The 23,477-nt window shown below is 39.4% G+C and overlaps 1 protein-coding gene and 1 long non-coding RNA gene across 2 annotated transcripts in view; one reads left to right on the top strand and one right to left on the bottom strand.

The window, feature by feature from the left end:
* The window catches only part of fgf14 (fibroblast growth factor 14), a 117,243-nt gene extending 108,046 nt beyond the window's left edge, over nt 1-9,197 (bottom strand). Inside the window, exon 1 of the mRNA XM_085435655.1 lies at nt 8,322-9,197. Coding sequence (XP_085291781.1) covers nt 8,322-8,529 — 208 coding nt within the window. The 5' untranslated portion in view covers nt 8,530-9,197. The remainder of the gene's footprint in view (nt 1-8,321) is intronic.
* LOC146690529 (uncharacterized) lies at nt 24-21,916 on the top strand. The gene is made up of 3 exons (XR_014915827.1): nt 24-125; nt 20,896-21,026; nt 21,150-21,916. It is a non-coding gene; the product is annotated as an uncharacterized LOC146690529 (long non-coding RNA).
* Nucleotides 21,917-23,477: the final 1,561 nt, after the last annotated feature.

Below are 23,477 nucleotides of genomic sequence, written 5' to 3'. Positions count from 1 at the left end.
ACTCGATAAAAGTTAACGTGAGTGTTCTCGGTGGTCAGGAACAAATATAATCGCATGGCAGGATGCTGTAAAAGGACCAAACTTCAGCCAGGAGAACAACTGAGATAATCCATCCACAATACGAGGTTAGTCATTCATATACTGCTGCATGGGCTGGGCTGTAGTTACATCCTAAGGTTTTAAAAACTGAGCTTAAATAAATGATTAGCGGTAATAAAAGCCGAGGGAGATCAACAGTGATCACTGACTGTTTTAGGAGCTTTTTGAGATTAAATAGAAGAAAATACATAACATTAAACATGTTAACAACACAAAAGCCATATTAAACGCAGACTACTTTAGGCCCGGAAGTAGGATTCGTCACGTCATCACTTAACAATCGGATTGCCGGCCTATGTTATTACTGATAACCTAAACAGAAATTTCAATGACTTCAAGGGACTCAAAAATGAACTGATTGAAAATAAAGAAGTTCATAAAACTGACAACTGAGGAACAATTTCTTACACTCTCTAAAGTTATTTCTTCAAATCTGACAAGTCCACGTCAGTACACATGCACAACTGACAATTTCACCACTCTGTATCATAAATACCTCAAAAGAGTGACAGTGTAGTTTCTGTCAGAAAGTGTGGGAAAAGGAATTGGGAAATGATTGTGAGCATTTGTTTCCAGTCGTCTTTTCTTGTTGTCATTGTGTTGGTTATGCTTATTTATATTGCATGTTGACAGCCTAATAAAAAAAATGCAGAACACTTCATCACAAAGCTGTCTAATTTTGCTTAACTGACATCATCCATGGTAATCAAACTGTAATTCACATTTAGCCACATATTCCTCACAGCAACATTTCACACCACAGGTAGCTAACTGTATCTATGACTCAGATTACAAAGCAATCAACTAATCGTCACTTCTCGCTCGCATTTTACCTGCAACCCATCCTGAGGATATTTATTTGGCATTTAAATATTCATTGTGCTTTATACAGTTGACTCTCTTGACTCTTGGGATGTTTATTTGAAAATGAAAGAAGCACTAGACCGTTTACAAAAGACAGATATAACCTTTTAAAGCAGATTTATTCAAAAAGGGCAATATTACCTCTAATGGCTTAAAATGCAAGGTACAGAAAGCAAAGCCTAATACTATTAGCTAGACACAAAACCATCTCATGCTTTGCCTATATTAAAAAAAAGGAGTAATAATTTCATTGTGATATTATCTAATCTAAAAATGAGTGTGAGATATTTAACAGACATTAGCTGATTAGCTGACAGACAATGGATCATTTTTGTCAACTTAAATTTAAAGATCAGGCAGGTAAGGTCAAACACAAGATCTAAAATGCTACTGCTATCCTCACTTTGCTCATATATTTGTATCTCTGGGTTGATCTCCACTAATTCCTCGAGGAAATATCCATCTTTCTAGCTGGTAGTTTGCTAGCTAGTTAGCTAGTTGCTAACGACTAGATTTCTTTGTTTGCTGTTTAGTGGTGAGGAGGTATTTTTTGTAATATAATGCTAGGAAAATGCTGCATTTTTATAGCATGCCCCTTAGAAGATTTTTTTTTTAAATTTACAATACAACGAAAGGAAACCTGTGATATTGGAAAAATAAGCAGGACGGCATCAGCAAATACTCATTTATTTTCCCAACATAAATTACATTTAATTAATTTCTTTTTATACCATATTATTCTTGGCTTTTCCATGTTGTCCTTGCAGTGGCACACCCTATACACTGCCACTTTGCAATAACACAACTTACAGTGGATGGTGGACTATAGGAGGAAAGTGACAAATCGCCAGGGTTGCACCGCATTTGAATTCAATGAACTCTGTAGAATGACCCATTCTCTTTACAAATATTTGTAAAGCCAGTCTGGATGGCTAGGTTCTTGCTTTTATACACCTGTAACAATGAAACTGAAAACACATGATTTGAAAGATTAAGAATTGTGCCTCAGTCGTTTTTTTCCATAGTGTATCTATGAGTGTATTCCTATAAGCAATACTTTCACAGGATATTTGATATTTGATCCATCCTTAAAAACAGTATATGCTTTAAGTTGAGCGCTGAATAAAGTGGTTTAGCAGATCCCTCCCTGAGCTTGGTTCTGTTGGAGGTTTCTTCCTCTCAAAAGGAGTTTTTCCTTACCACTGTTGCCAAATGCTTGCTTATAGGGGGTTGTCTGATTGTTGAGGTTTTCTCTAAAAAAATAAAGTGCTTTGAGTCAACTGTTGTTGTGAATCGGAGCTATATAAATAGAATAGAATTTAATACAAATTCACACTAATACACTATTAATTAGATGTAAATGGTAAACATGATATATTTTATTTCATTCATTTTATTTTTTTTCCTTACAGACATTAACATGAAGCTAACACTTCTCTTCTTGTTGTGCTTCTGTCTTTGTCTGTATAGAAACACCATATTTAGATTTATATATTTGCCCACTCATGAGATTTCTCTGTAAACTTGATTGCACGCAGAGGGAGGTAGAATAGTAGCCAGGAACTTGATTCTTATCACCTCTTCAGGTCACATTCTTGAAAACCAAGAGAGACGGAGCCCAAATTAATTCACAGGGGAAACTGATCGTGCCATTGCCCAAGCAGATGAAAGTGAAAAAAATCTGTCGTGTTGATCTTTGACATATTAACTGCAGCAACACCTAATTTCACGTCTCTTTCTAAATGACAACAAAGCATGACCATAATCACAGAGTTCTGTCATGAGAAGAAAAACAGTCCTTGACCAAGAATCTCCAAGAATCCAAATGGTTTTATCAAATAAAAACAAAACACGTTTATCCCTTCTGTGCATATTCACTTCCATTCTAAGGACATGTATGCTCTTGAGATATTTTTAGAAACAAAGGTTTCATCAATGTGACTCACAGTTTAAAAGATTTAGTAAATGCTGTCAGTTTAAAAGTGTGAAGGTTACTCGAAAAGCGATACATATTTAACTGTAAATCCTGTTTTTTTACATCTTTGCTGTGATCTTTCAGGGTGTGTGTGTGTAACTACTGCAGTTTAGCCATTTACAAACTTACTGAAATGTTTCTGTCTGAAACCTAGCAACGTGGAACGGTAGTTGGAGGAAGTTATTTTTAGCCAGCCCTGCTATTACTCTAATTGTAGGAGTCTGTCTTTGAATCTTGCCCGTCCCCTTTAATTACACTGCATTTTCCTAGTTACCACAAATTAAACTAGCGCAAGTACGTAAGACAAATGGAACAAGTATCTTTTAACTGTACAAATAATTATCGACCCTCTTTTTAAATTCTCAAAAAAATGTGATTTTTGGGGGGAAACAGTACATTTTTTTCGATAAATTGCTCTGAGATAAGAACTGCATGCAAAAGAGACACCAACACCAGAAACTGACACCAAACGAACAGCAGGACAGTAACAACAACAGTGTATAGTTGCATTTGTATGGGTTTCACAGACAGACTCATAAACTTACTGTAACATGACAGACAATACATTCACAGGAAATCCACTTTATCATTCAAGATGCTGATACAGAGGTAGCGCTTGATCTTAAAAGGTATTAAAGGCCTACTCACAATGCTGTCAGGTAGAATTTATTGGCACATAAATGTAAAGTAAACTTGCAAAGTCCTGCTTTACATATTGCTAGTGGCTCCATGGTGTAGTGGTTTACACATTTTCCTAACAGGCAGAAGATCCCTGCTTCCATACTCAAGGAGAAACAATCCTTTTGGAGTTTTGTCAGGAAGGGCATCTGGTGTAAAATCTGTAAAAATCAAACGTGCGTAGCCACGTTTTGTGAATAAAGAAGCTTTTTTTATTTTCAAATAAATTGCTCCTAGCATCCAAAGAATTGCCTTTTGTTTAATTACAGTGACACTTATTTGGTTTTTATTATTTTAGGTAATGTGAGACGCAGTAAATTGAAATTCACAGTGGTTTATAAGCCTCTACATTAAAATATCTCACATTCCCTCAGTTCATGAACGTTTATCAGTTCGAAGCACCTCTACAAGGTTGTAGTCTTCTAATAGTCAGCGTGGTTGGCTCATAAATATAATCTTAGATCATAGAAAAGAACCAGGAGAAATTATTTTTGTTATAGTAATTCGATTTTAAATTAAATGAGTCTTAGGTCCAGCTTTCTGACTATGTCACAGATAACAGAGAAAAGTTTCACTTCACATGCTATGAGCCAACATCACCTGGAGGCCTGGGTGTCATGTGACCTCACCTGTAGTGTCACTCTGCTGTCAGTGAGCCACTGTGCCACTTTGAAGAAGCCACCCACTGACTTCACACACCCAGAGCAATTCTGCTCTTTCAACAACCCGCCTATTTACCGTCTACATTTCAATCATTTCAGCCCAAGATATGTCAAAGAGCGCCACTCGCATATCTGCCTTTATTGATTGTCGCAGTTCATATGACATAACTTTTCCCTCTACACTACAAATACCCTCATTAAATGGTTTATTGTGTGCATCATTCAGTGACACTCAAACTTTTATAATGACATCTGTGTGGGCATTTATAGAGCCGTCACTGCCACTTAAGCCTCAGGGTTAAACGTCCTATATCTACGTCCTTTCCACTAAGCTGCTTCATCACTTTTAATTTACTTAATGAAGTACACTCACTCAAAGACATGTACACGTACTGTTACACAAGAGTGAACATTGAGAGTAGATCCACAGTAGCAGTTGTACCAGACCACCAACCCTAAGGACAAGCCACCACATGAAACAACAATCTTGCTGGAAAACAGAGGCACAACTGGAAGAACGTTAACAGGTCACTGAGTATAAAATCTTGGTGACTTTACCCGAAGGCAGTTTTGCAAAAAGGCTAAAAGTGGACGCGTAGCTTTACATGATGGCAAACTGCCATATCCAACAAGGAAGTGACTCATCCTGTTGTGTTATGGAGCTTTAACCCAACCCTTCACTTGCATCAGAATGCAGAACCGCACTATGTTTTATCATAACCTGATCTGGACCACTGTGAAGAGAGGAGATGCTTTAGAGAACCAGGCACTGGATTCCTCTCATCTTCTTTCAACACTAAAGAATGTGGTCTACTTCAAGAAATACTCCATATGTATCCATGCACATCAGTACAGCTGACCAAAGAATACAAAGCCACTGACCTATAGGCTTAGAGGCAATTTAATTTGATAATGTGAAGGAAAATGAGGATGCACACAGAACTCAAAGATTTTTTAAAAGGGAAGACCCTATGTGAATGGGCTCACAACCAGTTAGTACATAATTACAAGGGCCTAAAGACAAGTTCTCCACACATGTAACTTTGTGCTATCACACACCCAGTGACAGAAAATAAATGTTGCCTTTAATAGGGAACTATTAACCCACGCTAGAATAAAATCAAGTGCCATCCATACTCTGCTTTAAACCTCTCCAGATGAATTGGTCCTGTACAGTCACTAAGCCTGTGTGTGTGTGTGTGTGTGTGTGTGTGTGTGTGTGTGTGTGTGTGTGTGTGTGTGTGTATAAAGAGAAACTGAATACAATCCGTGAATTATAAGACTGGTGTTTATACGGTAACAAAACTGCAGCTATAGTGATACAGTCTGTTTGGTTTGGTCTTTCTTGGTTCTCTCAATTCTGCTGTGTTACTAAAAGTACAACCAAAGAGCTGTAGCACTAAGTCTAGGCCTTTGCAGCTCAGGCCTGGCGAACAGTTTAGGTAACACTTTGCTGACACAGGGCCACGCAGAGGACTCGCTGTCCCACTATCACAATGGCACTTAAACAACTTGTGTGAGAATTTCTAAAACACCTTTTGGAGTTGAAACAAGTCAGTTGTGTGATTTGCCTGGCAGTGCGGATACTTCATTTCCCAGTAAACTACTGGTCCTATCACTTGCTGTAGCACATGTCCTGACCATTTTGTGGTCAGGGCAAAGTCTTAGCTTTGATTGACTGGATGAATTGCGTTAAACACAACTTACTGTCTCGCAGTGGCTTTTCTACTGACCAAAGTCAGTTATCACTCCAGAGCCCACTGTAACGCAATATTATGCTTTTAATATGATCAGCAAGGAATAGGAGCATAAAAAATGTATAGCCTTTATGCTAGTAATTTTTTGCTAGTAAGAGTTATATACATACAATTCTACTGAGACATTGTTGTACATATTTGCTGTTTATTGGTTGTTCTTTTTTTAAAGTCTTACCTCTTTGTTACAGCTTATTTTTTCTAATTTAATCAAAAGTAGATAGTAGCAAAACTCAAATGCAGAGGTTGTATAACAGCACTTAGAGGACAAAAAATAAATGTCTACTCCATTAACTACGAAAAAACACATTTTTTTAAAAGTCTTTCGAAATTACAGCTTATTTCCTTAAACTAAAAGAGAAGATGGGAACCAGGGGCAGAACTGAACCAGTGTTTACAAATGAGTGAGGTGCAGAATTTGTTCTTTTGATTTGTCATATTTAAAATGTAGCACCAACTACTAGTAGAAAATGCTGCACCTCTGAAGAGATAAGTTAGAGTCTAATCAGCACCAGAAATTTTTAACTGACTATAAAGGGCCTTATATTGTACAGCTTCCCTCTAATGCAAGAACAACTGTTTATACTGAAATATGGAAGATGAGTATTGCTTAGAGAAATCTTTTCAAAGTAAAAGCCACTTAGAGTGTCACACTCTGCCTTGTTGTTGTTTTTTTTTTTTTGGGGGGGGGGGGGGGGGTACCCAGGTTATGCCTATGGCCGGTGATGACATAATCTTCCTGCTTGCCAGGAAAAATGTGAGTAAGAACAATTATAATACAGTATAGCATAAAATAAATGGATGGCGTACATGCATTAACAAATATTTATATTTCAGAACAACATAAATACAGCAAGAATTTATCCTACTTTCCTGCTTGGAGTTTGTAGCATGAGAAAATAGTTCCAAAGATGTTTATTATTATTATATTTTTTGACATATTTTGGCAAATCTTGTAATGCCTCCAAATTAGCTGTTGTAGCTGGGCCTATGAGAAAAATGCGTATTGCCAAACTGAAGGCACAAACTGAGGCTAACTGTGTTTTCACCCTATCTTGAGCTATACCAACACAAACCTTGGCTAGGTTTGTGGAGACATAATGCTGTAAAATATAACTTCTTCTTCTTGGTAATTGATAGTAGACAGTGTCTTGTTATCACTCCTGCAGTGTCTGCAAAGCGCGATTGTCCCACTAAAGTATGGTGATGATCTACTATACTGCAGTTGCAGTGTCGAAAAACTGTGCTGCTACTCAGCCCATCTACCCGCTTCATGAGGTAACAAGTAGCCCGCACTACATGCTGTCTACCTGGGGCTTTACAACAGCCTGTTGAAATAAGCATTCCTGGTACACTGGCCCTCTGCGTTGTTATATTTGTTTTGGCAGGATATATAAAAATATATATGATGTTACTGTGATCCTAAATTCAGGGCTTATGTACTGATTTTTTTTTTTTTTTTTTTTTGTACCAGAAAAAAAGTGCACAATCTAAATCGAAACGATGTCGACTGCTCAAGTGCAGGATTTGCTTCGGTGCAGCGGATCCCAGTCCCTTTCTACATGCCCTACTGGCATCTCAGCTGCCTGGCTTCGTCAACATAAGAGCAACTCAGGTGCTCGTGTAAAAATCACGCTTTCGCAGGGCCCGCATGATGAGTATTGGTCTGCATCAGTAGAGTGACAGACATGAAAGAATAGTCTGTCTCCTCCGGCTGTTTCGCTGAAAACACAGCGAGTATAGCTCATTTAATAGAGAAGTGGTGATGCAGAGGAGTGGGGGGGGGGCACTGCTGCAGTCAACCCGAGGATGAATAATCTGGTTAGGGGGGAATCACGTTGTCCAGAAAAAAAGAAAGAAAGAAAAAGAAATAATAAATAAATAACTGTGCGTGGATGTGATCCTCTGAAATACCATCGAGCCCCTGTGTGTGTCTGAGAGTGAGAGAGAGAGAGGTGGGGGGGAGCAAGCGTTATTTAAAAAGTTAGAAGATCATGGTGCCGTGGTGATGCAGCGGGGGGGCTTTGTGTGTCTGTGCTGTGCCCCCCTCCTAAAAAAAAAGACCTGAGCTCGCCGATGTAGTAGCAGCACAGAATAAGTTGTCCCCCCTCCTCCCCTCCTTCAGGAGCCTCTGCATGATCCACTCGCTGCATAAATGTGATTGCAGATCTATCATCGTTACGACCAAATTAACAGAATTACGCAGACACTCAACTCTCTGCACACAAGCACGCATAAAGCCGGTTCGCTGAGAAACGGAGGAGTAGGCATAAATGGTGATGAGCTTACCACTTGGATTCTTGTTTTTCTTAAGACTCTTGCCACAAAGACACTGCAGCATATGCGTTCCTTTGCTGAAAATGTTCCAAAGAAACCACATTGATTTGGGCGAAGAGCAATCCCGTGTCTTAAACACCCAGATATAGATGAGATCCTTGCGGTTGCATAATAACACAATTGGATCAGTTCTCCCGAGCAAGGCTACCAATTGTATCATAAAAAAATAGGTATATCCAAGTCCTGTGCGCTTTCATTCACGTGACAAAATATTCACTGTCTGTCACACTTCGTGCTAATGGTGTGTTTTCTTCTTCTGGCGTGTAAAGAATGCCTCCTCAACTAGTCGACAATAGAAAATATACTCTGGAAATTGCATGTGTCGCACCGGGAGGAGACGGGTCGCCAGTAAACAAACACACAACTAACGTGCAAACAGTAAACCACGGTGGATTTCCGAGGAGAAAATCATTGCCTATTAGTTCATCACTCTGAGGAGAGGAGGGTGGATCTGCACAGCATCAAAAGCCAAGGGAGGATGCATCCTATGGACAGACTGCTGCAATGATAGCCCCAACAAGACACCACATTGCCGGATCAAGTCCAGTTCGTTTCCCCTGCAAACCTGCTTGCCTGGCGAGGTCAGACAGCACCAACCCCAGTTTTCATTTCTTTGAGCCCCCACGCTGCAACGTTTCTATTAAAGCCAGGGTTCTTGGTGTGTGTGTGTGTGTCCGTGATTCCTGGAGTGTGCGTTTGCTCCCTTTTCGGGGTGTTCTCCTCAAGCCGTTTCAGCACAACGCCACTGGCATCTCCAAAAGTACGATGCGCCTGTATAAGAACATTTGCATCATTTTTCTTTGGCGTCGGACCCTCTTGTTAGAAATAGACGAGTAGGAGGGGTTAAAGTGAAAGATTGGCTTTCCATTACGTAAACACGTGGTTTGTGCGCCGTCATATCGGTGATGCTTGGAAAAAATTTTGATCCGGCAGAGACTGTTGTCCCAGGCTGTTGCAGGATATTCTATTTATTTATTACATGAGTGCATGTGTGTGTGTGTCGCAGGTGAAAAAGTCTGGTGAAAAGCATTTCTGTCCGTTACCTCTGTGCGGTTTCTTCCAAACAAATCATTTCTTTGCCTTCACTTCTGCAAGCTGCTGCAGCTCTGTGCACCTATATGGGGTGTTAAATGAGAAATTGTGCTTAATAGCTCTAAAGTCGCAGGTGTTCAGTACTCATTTGGATAGGTCGGTAGACACTCGTGTGCACCTGTTTCATGTCATCTAAGCATTTGAAGCTCAGTGAAGCAACAGATCCCCGATTAAGACACTGAACTGAGGAGGAGGGGAAAGACGCGCAACAGAAGTCGAGCCACGATTGCAAAAGATACCAAAAGAAGTGACAGAAATGTCAAGGCAAAATTGTATATGAGGAGATTTTATTTATTTATTTTTAATCACATTTACTTGCTCTGTTTTGTTGCTTCATCCCTGAGGACTGAGGCCCAGTTAGTGTTGCTTGGAGCGACTGTTACCACTGCCTCATGGCTGATCTCTAAGGATTTATAGATTTTCCATCACAGACAAAAGGCGAAGGAGATATTGTTCATTATCCTTGCCCTTACCAAGCTGGGGTTCTGGAGATAGAGGACATGTATGTGCACGGACACTTGCGAGTTTATCATTTCAGCCCAGCCTCAAGATATTTTAAATTTGATTTGGAACCACCGGTTCATTTGTTGTTTGATCGTCTTTTGTTAAATGTGTTTTCCATACTTCAGACCGCTTAATAACTCTTCAGTCTGTCAGCATTATTCTCTCTCAGCACAAATGGCAGAAGTTAGTGTTTGGAAGAGGAGCCATTAGTCGCTCAGTACAGCACTGACTCCATTCCCAGGTGTTACACAGACCAGAGTCACTATAGTACAAGAAAATGGGGGAGGGAGGCACCGGGGTGATTGAACCAGCAGGAGTATGTGACTCATTTGAGATCAAACCTGAACCACTTATTCCATGTATTTAATCTATTTTTTGTTTTTCATTTTATAAATCTGGGGTGAATAGTGAGTTCTTGCTTATATGGGGTATGTTTCACATTAAATCACTTCACTGATCCCTCCATTTTCAAAATAAATACCTTTGTATTTTAAAATTGTGCCCTTTTATGTTATCCAAGTTGTGTGTTCACCTCTAAATTACAGCATTAATCCACTTTAATGGCCTAGTTTTGTGGCGCCCGGGTCTTATCAGTTGTCTGTGATAACTGGTTCCTCGGGGATGTGGGCCACTTCGAAACAAAATGTTTCCTGAGTGACGTTCTTGACATTGCGAATCTGCTAAATCCTTGTTTAAAACTTAACTGTGAGAATTTCATATTTAGGTGACTTTCAATTTTTCAACTACAGCTGACACACATTTACTGTAGAGACACACTTATCAGGTGTCCTTGCGTGTAGATCCAGTCCACCGCCTCAGATAAGTGGCACATGCATTAACTTAGGGAATTTATGCTAACAAAACATATTCTCACGTGTTCTGTGAGGCCAAGTGAGCTCGCTGTGGAAACAGCGCAAGTGAGAGTCAGAGCACTGCAGTCTTTCCAGCTTCCTCTCTCTGCAGAGGCCTCTCATGTCATCTTTGCTATCGATCCGTCTACTGTAATGTAAAGTATCATCGCACCCTGGAGGATATCATCTGACAATTTTGTCAGGGATCATTAGAATACTTCTTTTTGATTGCCCAGGCTGCGGCCCGGCAGGAAGTGGCTCCCTTGTGAGTTTTTAACAGCCTGTTTTCTCCTGATGGGAAAAAATAACTTGATTTAAGATGCACAGAGATAAATGGAGTGGTTCCAGTTTTACTCATGGTCCGTGATTTCACTGTACACTTTTAAAAGGCTCACACATGGGGGAGTGTGAATATCACATGAATGAGTGTTAGGATTTGGAGACTGGTTTATGGGGATGGATTCATATGATATTATATCATACAAACTAAAATATCACTTTGAGAGATAATTTATAATGGAGGTTAATTTAACTCTTTGTACAAAAAAATCTATTTATTTAATAACAATCTGCACCAACATATGCTATACTTGGGTGAAAGGAATAAGAGCATTGAGTATACTCTAAAATGAATGAGCCAGAAATTTGTTACAAACACATATCTTTTGGATTTGATTGGAAATGAATGAAAGAACCGAAGTGATAATCTGAGTACTTCGCTAACTGTGAATGATAAATACTTACTTGTCAGTGCTCTAGTGTACTTTCTGCTCACTCAACAAAACAAGATATTCCCATCATTTTATTTGGGGGGGGAGCAGAGAATTCCCCTTAAATGAAATTAACAAGTCAAAGATAATACACTAGTAAATTACACTCTTACATAATCTCCCTCTGTACTCCAATTTAGAAAATTGTGTTTTCACCCAAGTCATTGTCAGAGTTTTCAGGGAATGCCAGACTGGGACCACTTGCGTCTCCGTTTTAGCAGCAGTGTTAAAACCACCCCCTTTCCCGGCATGCCTCCAGCCAAGATGTCTACCAATCAGAGATGGAGAGTGAGCAGTGTTTGGCACAGCTTGGAGGAAGTGTTCACTAGAAAATGAACAGCTGCTGTGAACCAAGTCATATCCAAAGACTTCACTCAAACAAACGCACAAATTTACACATAAACACACACTCTCATTGTAAACAAATTGTGGCAAGCTTCTGCTCTGCAATTCGCACCCAACTATATGCCCAGTGAGTACCCTGCTGCAACAGCTACGCACAAGGCAGCTGAAAGGCCCAGAATCATTTTTTTGTGCTTCACTAGTTTCAAACAGCAAAAGCGCACTGTGTTGGGCAACTTCAGGTTTACAACTACTACACAGAATAAATAAATGTGTCCCGATTACAGAATGACATAAAGAGCCTAAGGCAGACTCAGACTCACAGGACAGTTCAAAGACTTTATTCACAAATTCGGAGTTGATCAACAAAGTCAGTACAACTGCAGTCTGGATGTGGAGGAGTGGACAGTCTGGTAAGTTAACTGAGAGCTTACAGTGTCTAGCTTGTTTCAGTCAGTCACGCTGGAAGGGCACGTTACAGAGCTCTAAATCCAACGTGAACTAAGACCACAAGATGAAGTTCCAGCAAAACAGAAAAGTGGAGGGCAGCAAACCAGAGGATTCCTGCGAGAGGAGGTAAGTGTCACACACAAAGAAAGCAAATATTGAAAACATTTAGACTGTCAGAACCCCAGCATTTCCACAAAAACAAGCTGAGCAAAAGCAGGTCGATTAGGCAGTGATACACAGGTGTGATGACCCAGCTGCTGCAGCCCCTGGCCACACCTACTGGAAACCCCAATCACACCAGCCCCTGAGAGCTGGGGAGAAATCAAGAGAGTGGGGGGAGAAAGACACAGTTAAATCTATAATTTGTTGAACATAGACACAATTATTTGTAGTTTTTCCTTAGTACACCACAGTGAATTTCAAATCAAACAATCAAGACACGATAAATGTGAAGACTTTCAACTTGAATCCAAGGTTTTACAATTAATTGGACAGTTAACTAAAGTGCAGTTCGAGGGCCATGTGAGGCCTGTTTGTTTGGTATTTTATGACAAATGAAGCAGACACAGTTCTGAAACTGGATACAAGAAACCAAGATTAACTTGCATCCACCCATTTCCTTCTGTTTATCCAATTCAGGGTCACTGTGGGGCAGAAGCCTAATCCAGAAAGGCAGGGTACACCCTGTACAGGTTGCCAGTCTGTTGCAGAGCTACCAGTACTAGTTTTTATTGATGATGTGACTGCTGCTATAGGATGAATTGTGAAGTGAAGGGTTAAACTCTGCACAAATTCAGCCAAATGCTGCAAAACTGATAAGACAGCGCTTCACAGTGTAAATGGATAACAACCCAAAGCATGCTGCAAAAGCTAATGGTAAAAAGCTCATGGTAAAGAAATGGGATATTTTTCAATTACCAAGTCCGTCGCCTGATCTCAGTCCAACAGAGCATACTTTTCAGTCACTGAAGACAAAACAGAAAACAGAGAGACCCACAAGCACGCAGCAGCTGCAGATGGCTGCAGTAAAGGTTGAGTAGAGAATTTCAAGAAAGGAAACGCAGCATTTGGTGATATCCATGGGTGCCAAACTTCAGGCAGAAAAGATTTTCATCCAACTATTAAAAACAATCCTTATAGTTAAAATTATCCTAATTTGTCCAACTGATTTTGAGCTTCCAAAAATTAGGAGCTGTGTATAAAAATGCCTGCAATTCCTAAACCGTTAATGCTAAATATTTGTTAACACTTACATCACCACGGACAGCCATTTGATTTAAAGCATTTAAAGCATTTAACTCATGTTTTGAAAATGTTTTAAAATCTGTCCAAAAGTACAAAAACTGTGTCTTTGTCCATCAAATTATGGACCTAAGCATACAGGATATGGGCCCACTCACCAGCTGATATTAACGTGTACATTTAACTTCCTGTCAGTTCTTTCTCCTGAATTTATGTGTAAAATGCAAAATCATGCATCTTGTTTAGACGTCATCTCTAAAACCTCTCTGGTGCACCCACATTGTGACTAATAGGGCAAAAGACGAATCGTGCACACATTATAATGAATTCATCTTTTAAAAAAGAAATTATAACCCAAAGTATTTATTAGTGATAAGAGTAATGAAACTGGCCCCAGTGAGGATTCAGGTACCCTCCATTGTATAAAGATAGCCTTTATGCAGTGAATATAGACAGCCAGTTACACAAACTGTCCCCATGCATGATGATGATCCACAGTCTGCGTCTTTAATTTCCCCATCACCCCTTTTCAGTGTCAGTCTCTTGTAGAGCAGTAAAAACACAGTCTTTAAAAAGCATGCATGAAAAAAAGACATCTTGGTGTCTCCCTTTGAAGACATAAAATGACTCTAAGAAATGAATTCTGTTACAGCGTAATAAGGATTCATAAAAACTCTAGCTTAACCTGTTCATGTCCCGAGAGTAATGAATAATTCTTCAGTCAAGTCGTCACATTACTGACACATCAAGAGTCTTCTCTTTGCTGCTTTAACTTATTATGTTTTGAATTTTCCGTCTCACAGAGGTTTATGTACTCTTCCTAAGATCCGCTGGGGAGTTCATCAAATTTCGAGTGTTTAATGGATTCATTGCTTTACTAAATCACAAAAAGCACAAAGATCACCCATGGTTTCAATGCTCTCTTGCAGTATTGTTAACACTCAGAAACATCTGTTACAAATACAGCAGGGTGAAATGTAAATGAAGCCGTTTGGCTTTGGGGCAAAGCAAGAAGTGCCTTTACTGCGTATTCACCCAAAGGATGAGAAGGAGTCAAATGGAGCAGTCAATATGAGAGCTGCTATTATTAATGCTACAGTGGTCACTCTCATACCAAGCATCTCTTGACCCCGGCACTGCCCTTTTTCAGCCTTACTCCCCACAGGCTCTTCGAAACTTTACCCAGAAGCGATACGAGCACACGCATCGCTTCTTAATGAAGCGCATGGCCAAAAATAAAGCCCACACTCAAATCACGCCCTTTCATAACCATCTCTCTGGGAGTTTCCTGTTCACTGAGAATTCTCATAATGAACACATTCTCTTATCGTGAATGCACTTTCCATTTTTAGCCTCTTGTAGTTGTCTGTATTGCTTTACTCTATATGGTTGGGACAATACAGCTACATAGATATGCACATTAAGCCAGAGTTTCCCCCGAATGTACAGCCCTGTTCATGATCATGCAATTGATTGGTTCCTGCAGAGCCAACAAGATAATCGATATTTTCAGCTATTTTATCCCCTGTTTAACCAGTGATCCGTTCTGTTCTGCTATATTTTTATTTTAACCTTCGGTACACATTTCAGGAGTCAGTGCAACTGCGAGAATAAAACATCACCTTGTACTGTTTGTACCAGAATAAAATGCAACAAGTAGGTGAACAACAAATGTGATATCATCATGTTATTTTGAGTGTCAGTGGTTTGTGTTGTTTCCTTATTCATTTATTTAATGCTTTATCTGGCATGTTTAGTGACTATGAACATTAAAAAGGTGTTTAGATAGATAGAGTCTACAGTACACACAATAAGTAAGTGGGCATTTTAAACATTTTAAGGACAATTATCTTTGTGTGTCATTATTAAGATGCATAATGATACATGAACAATGATGGTTGTAAGTAATGGTCTGATTGGCAGGAGCCAAACGCGCTCAATCTAGTACTGCCCTAATGTTATGAGCCACGCCTCATTTCTTTGTATTTAGCTAGGGAAATGAGCAAAGGTGTAGCAATTTAGTGAAAAATGTGCAAGCCTATATGTGGAAATACATTGTACGAGGCTGAAACAGAGATTGTAAAGCTCTAACTAGGTTGAAAGTCAATATTTGGTACGACTACCTTTATTTTTCAATGCACCCTGAACTCTCTTGGGCAGCTTTCTTGAAATTTCTTTACACAATCTTCAGAAATAGTTGTCCAGGCTTCTTGAAGGAAATTCAAAGCTCTTCTTTTAGATGCTTCTACCTTTTGGTTCTGTTCTCTGGCAAGATGCTCCCACACTGCTTTGATAATGTTGAGGTGTTGAGGTTAATTTGGTATAATTATGCCTTTTCATTTTCTCTGTTTCCCTCCCTTGAGAATGGCTTCTTGACAGCCAACCTTCCACTGAGACCATTTCTGATGAGGCATGAGGAAAACAGTAGATGGGTCAGCTGAAGGGCCAGATGCATCTCTCGGGTCATGAGTTAGGTCTTCACTGGTTTTTTTCCCTATTTCTTAAGAACATGGCTCTTAGACACAAAATACAGTTTAAAATTGGTTCATTGCTACGTTGTCTGTTACATGTAGACACAAAAGTCAAGTAAGGGTGCCTTTGTCATGCTTGAATGATCTATAGGTCAGCCCGGTGTTAAGTCGTTTAACACATACACACACACACACAAAACCTACATTTAGCTAGATTTTCTTCAGTTTGTGTGTTCTGCTTTTGTCTTGTTAATTTAAGTTGCCAGCAAAAACACACTTTGAAAAAGCTGACTGTTAAGGATATTTAGGCCTTATTATTATTATTATTATTCTCACATCTCACAAATAATTTGCTCCATTTGGTGCACAATAATCTTCACCTTTGAAATGGAGGATATCTGAGTTTTGCGTACAGTTGTGGTCAGATGTTTTTATACCCTCATCATGGGCATGAATGGGGCTTTTAATGATTTCTTTAAACTTTTGGAATGATTGGTGGAATGACTGTACAGCACACCTTTTTGGTAGTTTAAAAAAACATGATTTGGGTGCACAGTTTGAATTTATTTTGGATTTCTCTAATCTAATCTCCACAGAATCAAAAATATACATACAGGCTCAAATACAGACATAAACTCAGTTAAATCTTTTAATAAGTGGTGCTGAAGGTTCTGCAGTGTCTTTTAACTTGACAAGGCTGAGGACTATTAGCTTCACATTAATGATCATGATTGACTACGACTGGTAGTTTCTCTTTGCCAGGATTTGTTTGACAGCACTCATCAGGCTGACCTATAGTTAGAACAATGGAAAAGCCCAAGGAACCCAGTGAAGAGCTTAAAAAAAACATAGAGGGACAGAATGATGTATTTGCACATGTTGGGAAGGTCTCTTGGAGCCAAAATCATCCATTTAAACAATTGTATGTAAGTATAAATAATTCAGTAAAGCCTGCTGTGAACTGGAAACTACTGGAACACCAGTGTCCACAGTGAAGCCGGTTTGGAGAGTCATGGACTGAGAGTGTATGGACCAAGAAATAAACCCCTGTTTCAAAATCAACACCTTCAGGGTCAACTGAAATTTGCAGTTGCACACACAGACAACCCAAATGCCTTCTGGAGAAATGTTTTATGGTCACACAAGACAAAAAAAACTATTTGGCAGCAAAGACAAGAGGTATCCTTGGAAGAGTAAAGGTAACGCTTTCAAACCTAAGAACATTATCATTATCTGGATTACAGACTCTGTTCGTGCTCTCAGGCGCACCTGTAGGTGTGCTGAGAGAAAATGGAAAAAGGACAAGCTGCACATTTCTTTTAATATCCTCAGAGACTCTCTTTTAACCTATCAGAAAGCCGTTAAAGAGGCCAAGTCCTCCTACATATCAAACCTGGTTAGCAGTAGTGTCCATAAACCTCAGACTCTGTTTCGTGTTTTAAATTCCATTGTTAATCCTTGCATATCCACCAGCCTCACACCTTCTGCCACCCTCTGTAATGACTTTCTAAAGTTCTTTGTAAACAAGATTTCCTCCCTGCAGTCTGTCATTCCATCTCCACCTTCCAATCCCTGTGTTTTTTCTTTGTGCCATTCTGCCTTTAATCAGTTCGAACCAATCTCTCTCTCTCAGCTGCATGAAATAGTCTGCAAGGTTAAGACTACCAACTGTTCCACCGATGCTAACCCCTCTCGGCTTCTGAAGCAGGTTCTGGACTCAGTCGGACCTTTCCTTCTGGTCCTGATCAATGCCTGCCTCAGTTCTGGTTGCTTTCCAACACCCTTCAAGCACGCTGTTGTTCAACCTCTCCTTAAAAAGCCTAATCTAGATCCATCCCTACTCTCTAACTATAGGCCCATTTCCAACCTCCCTTTTCTGTCCAAAGTACTGGAACGAGCCGCCCTCACGCAGCTCCAGCTATTTCTTGACAACAACAATCTCTATGAGAAGTTCCAGTCTGGTTTTAGAGCTCGGCATAGCACAGAAACCGCCCTACTGAGAGTTTTTAATGATTTGCTTTTAACTGTTGACTCTGGTTGTGCTGCTGTCTTAGTAACCTTGGACCTGACAGCAGCCTTCGACACTGTAGATCACAACATACTGCTAGCCCGCCTTCAACATTGTGTCGGTTTAAAGGGCACTGTCTTAAAGTTTTTCCAGTCCTATTTGAATAATAGGAGTTTTTCTGTTCACCTTGGTGAACTGTCATTTCCCAGAGCTCCTTTAACCTGTGGCGTACCTCAGGGGTCCATACTAGGCCCCCTGTTGTTTATTCTGTACTTGCTCCCTCTGGGCGATGTGCTCCGTAAACATAATGTGTCCTTCCACATCTTTGCCGATGATATTCAGATCTACCTCCCTCTGAGGTTGAACTGCAATGTTTCTTTGCAGCCGCTACTCTCCTGCTTGTCTGACATTAAGACTTGGATGACTCTTAACTTCTTACACCTTAATGAAAGCAAAACTGAAGTCATTGTGTTTGGGCTTCCTAAAGATCCCAACTTCTCTCTTGACTTTTTGGGACCCCTAACCTCCGATTGCACTTCTTCCATTAAGAGTCTTGGAGTTATTTTTTGACAATGCTTTTAAACTTGATAAACAAATCAGCTCTGTAGTTAAGGGATCTTTTTATCATTTACGGATTTTAGCCAAAGTCAAGTCTTACCTTTGCAGGAACGATCTAGAAAGAGTGGTCCATGCTTTTATTACTTCACGGCTGGACTACTGTAATTCCCTCTATGCTGGCCTAGATCGTTCCTGTCTACATCGCCTTCAACTGGTGCAGAACGCTGCCGCTCGCCTGTTGACCGGTTCAAAAAAAAGAGACCACATCACTCCGGTTTTCTGCTCTCTCCACTGGCTCCCAGTTGCTTTTAGGATTGATTTTAAAATCTTACTGCTGGCTTTTAAGGTTTTAAATGGCACTGCACCTTCTTACCTGTCAGAACTCCTTAGTACTTATCGCCCCAGGAGATCTTTGAGGTCAGCCGATCTGATGCTTTTAGATGTTCCCAGGTATAAATTAAAGACAAAGGGAGAGAGGGCGTTTGCTGTGGCTGCACCCAGACTGTGGAACAGTTTACCTCCTCACGTCAGATTCTCCAAAAGCCTAGAAACTTTTAAAACTGCTCTTAAAACTCACCTCTTTTCATTGGCTTTTAGAAAGGTTTAATTTATTTGTTTATTTATTTTTTATTTGATCAGCGAGGTGTTTTACGAAATTGTGTTCTATTGTATTTTTATCTGTATTTACTGTACAGCACTTTGGTCAGCCTTGGTTGTTTTTAAATGTGCTCTATAAATAAACTTGACTTGACTTGACTTGACTTATCAGTGTCAAGTCTGATGGTGGTACATGGATGGAATAATGAAGAAGGAAGACCACCAAAATCTTCAGCTTTATCTCAAACCAACAACAACGGTTAAGACTCGTACACAGTTTTTTCAACTGGACAATGAACCCAAACACACACGAAAACTGTGTTTGACATGGGTAAACATTAAGGCTAACGTTAAGCTTCTGTTCCCAACGTCCTGACCTCAACTCTATTGAAAACTTGCTTAAAAACTGGATCTGTGCCAGGAAACCAAACATTTTAAATGAGTTTTACCAATGCTGCCAAGAAAAGTGGTTAAATATCCAACCAGAGTTATCGTGGAAGTATTTAAAGATATATGCTGTAACAAAAAGAAGTGTTCAAAGAACTCATTAAACGTCTCAAACTACCCTGACACTCCTACTCCTGGTGAGTGTGGATAAACTTCTGACAACTGTTTGTATTTAAACAGTGCGGATGGCAGACATCACAAGAGTTTAGAAACAACCATCACACTAAATACGATTTTAAAAGTTTGTGTATTAGAAACACTCGATGAGGTGCAGAAGAGAGAGCGATTCGTGTTAAAAGGGGAAGGATTGTCCTGTAAGTTACATGAGGAATTTTTGCAAGTCTTAAACCAAGATACAAGCAAGAGGGGACCTTGGCAGTAACCAAGAAGCTGCGATGTTCAGATGAGGTGAAGTTGCCAAGGGAAACAAGAGGACATTTATAGATGCGAAAAAAGCTGAGGTTACATTTAGAGGACAAATATGAGCGTAAATCTGATTTTGTGTTAGGGTACCTCAGCTGATTACTCCAGGATGTTACTGTACTCTGGCTAATTTGTTATCCTCATAACTCATTCCACTGTTATGTAATAGCACTGTGGGTCTTTTTTAACTTGTAAAGACTGCAGTCTTCATTATTTATACTCTTTCATAGCACAGAGCTATCTGGCATTTAGGCCCGAATGGGTTTGTATATTAAAATGGAGCAAACTTCCTACATTGAGAAGGAAGTGCAGCATGTATGCACCAAGCTGTCATCAAAAGAGCCCCTTTTAGAAAGATAAACCCTATTTCCCAGTCAAAGCATCCATTCCTCCATAGCTCAGCGGCATTAATGGAGCAGCAGGACTGAGAGCGGTGCCTTAGAGTTGTTACCTATTCTACCATCCATTAGCTGAAAATTGCGTTGAATTTAAAATAACTTTCTACATATCGACTGACGGAGGTTTTCACATGTTGTTAGAGTTGAATTTGAATCACTGGGAACTGTAACCATTTTGAACAAAGCAGAAGTCAAGGTAAAGCAGCTTACTGCACAAGCTCAAGCATTTATTGTTGACAATGTGTGTTTTTATATTTTGCGGCTGTATTGTTTATTTTGTACCATTATTCTGTAACACTACAAAGTGTCAGAACAGAATCTACTCTGAAAAAAAATAGTAGTGTCTCTAATGTCTGTTTCTATTTTTAAAAAGGTCAAGACAGTGTTTGTAATGGCTCTTTAACACCAGTCTGACAGATGATCACTGGGTGTGGAGACAAGAGCTCTTAAAGGCAGAGGAAGGTATCCTGGTCAGTTCGCCTTGGAAGCCTGTTGATTTAAAAGGTATGGGCAATGTAGAGTAAACCGACTGCTAACTAGAAAATTGGATGTCAGGATGATTTTGATGAGAGAAATTGATTAAATCTGTCAACTGTTCGTTTTAACAACACAACTCTTTGCTTGCAGGTGTCTCTTTGGCAGTTCTAACAAGCAGGCTGGGAGCCAGCGTGATGCAGCCATCTCTCAACAGGATCTTCTCAAGGGACCTGTTACCATAGTCACTTCCATCACACAGATTAAAAAAAAACTCAATCCTGACCTTGGGGAAATGCACTCCTCCTGTTGATCTTACAGTGTTACTGGTCGCAGGGATAGATGAGAAAATAAGGCAATTGTGTGAGATTTGAGCTGACTTCTAATGTTTGTCTCAGTCAGCAGAAACAAGGTGGCTAACAGGGGAGACTGTGTTTCTGTTTTTCCTCTGCTGCCCTCAGAACATAATGAAATAGGGATGGTGATGGAATTGGATAATCTGATGGCATTGGATAATCTGAGTTCTCGCAGATGTTGAGCTTTAATGATGACAAAATTATTTCTGAGCCATATTTGAGCACATTTCGTGTGTTTTCACCTCTGGAACTGAAAGTGATTATTTCTCTTTCTTTCTCTGTGATTTTTGCATTTGTCTCAGTAGATTATAGATTGTTACAACTCTAAAACCATATAATAATGTTGAGGTGCATGCAAACAAAACACCAGTTATGTTTGCATGATTTTCTTCTGTTACTGTGCATCCCCAGTCCCAAAGAGGCAGTTTCTCTCAACACCTATTCCCACAGCAGTGCAATGGAAGATCCACCTCTGGGAGTTCCTGGAACTGTTAGCATCCACTGCCGTTCTGATCAAGACCTGAAAACAAGCTTCACTGCATCATTATCGCTTTTCTGAATCACTTGAGGTACTAACAAAGCCTATGAGAAGCACTGTGTGCCTTCTCTTATTTCCTTTTTTTCACAATTTTGACGTCATAACTAGATGACTTAGGTGTAACTATTTATTTTCATTGTTCTAGATCTAAGATTATTATAAACTTTTTGTTTTGTTAACTCTGTGACGGAGGTTATATTTTTAGTAGTGTTTGTGTGTTGCATGTCTTGGCAACATGTAGAAAGTTTTGCATAGAGATTAAAATATTATGTCATGTTTGACCTCTGACCTCTCTCTCAAGGCCAGTAGATTATTCTGAAGGTCAAAGGGATAACAAGGCTATATAGAGCTATATATTCAAACTGCAGTTGTTTGTGCTGATAATGTTTTCAGCATACAGGGAAGGAAAAGGGGGGATTCTAAATTTAGTTTGGGCCTCTGTCGTCTTTTTCAAGGTCAAAAAAGGTCAAACTTTCAAACTTTAAAATGTCTTCTATCTTTCGAACCATGCGGTGACCTTAAGATGCGATATACATCTATAAAGAAAGTATTGTCAAGAGTAAGACAAACTGTATAAATGACAAATAATACAAAATAATTATATTCAAAATTATGTCAAGTATTTCAAAATGCATTTCAACAGGGAAAACAAAATCCTGCACTTTGTAGTGCAATAAAAACAAATGCAAACTTGTTAAAAAACTAACAAAGATGAAGAGCATATACAAAAACAAAATATTATTCCACCAACAGAAGAGGATGGATGGATGGATGGATGGATGGATGGATGGATGGATGGATGGATGGATGGATGGATGGATGGATGGATGGATGGATGGATGGATGGTGAGCTGCCTTGGCAGCAGTTTATGTTCTCAAAGTGGCTCTTGCTTTTGTTTTGTTGGGGTCCTTTTGTGGTTGTTTTTTAATAAATGATTAATCAAATGAAACAATGCAATTAATCAAAGTTATTTTTGATCCACCTACTTAAAATTCTGGCAAAAAAAACCCAACTCATAAATACAAATGAATATTCCAGTCAAATCCAAAAGTCCAACCTTAAATCTGACAACTGCAGCCTAAAAATCAAATCTTCTAAAACTGTTTACACATAAAAGCCACTGTTTAAGCTACCAAAAGCTCAACAACATTGTCCTTTTCTCCATGTCCTATTAGGACTCGAAAGCTTTCTTCAAATTGATTAATCATATAGTTCAATATAGTATATTAGTATGCTAATATAATCATACCAAGCCAGTGAATGTAAACACAGTATTAAAATCTGGGAAAGTCTTTGGCAGAAAGTGTACACAACAGTCTGAAAGTAGAAGGCTCTATGTTCTTATAAGCATTTTGATAACATGTCAAATTTTTATTTGGACAAAGTTAAACACTGTGCAGCAGAAACAGCAGAAACTCTATTTGTAAAGTTTCTGCAACAGTCCCTGGAAAGGTCTGAGTTTTATGTCCAAATGTCGCCTGCAGTCTGCATGAGAAATGGAATTTGGGTTTTAGTCAGAACATTTCAATAAATTCATAAATAAACTGCACAAGAATGCCTTCAAAACGTCATCGGTCCTGAAGGGC

The sequence above is a fragment of the Copadichromis virginalis genome, linkage group LG16 (genome assembly GCF_057382275.1).
Source record: "Copadichromis virginalis isolate Kocher_CV1m ecotype Utaka linkage group LG16, C_Virginalis_male_GT1.1, whole genome shotgun sequence".
Taxonomy (NCBI): Eukaryota; Metazoa; Chordata; class Actinopteri; order Cichliformes; family Cichlidae; genus Copadichromis; species Copadichromis virginalis.
The sequence above is the reverse complement of the archived record's forward strand: the minus strand, read 5'-3'. Positions and strand labels throughout refer to the sequence as shown.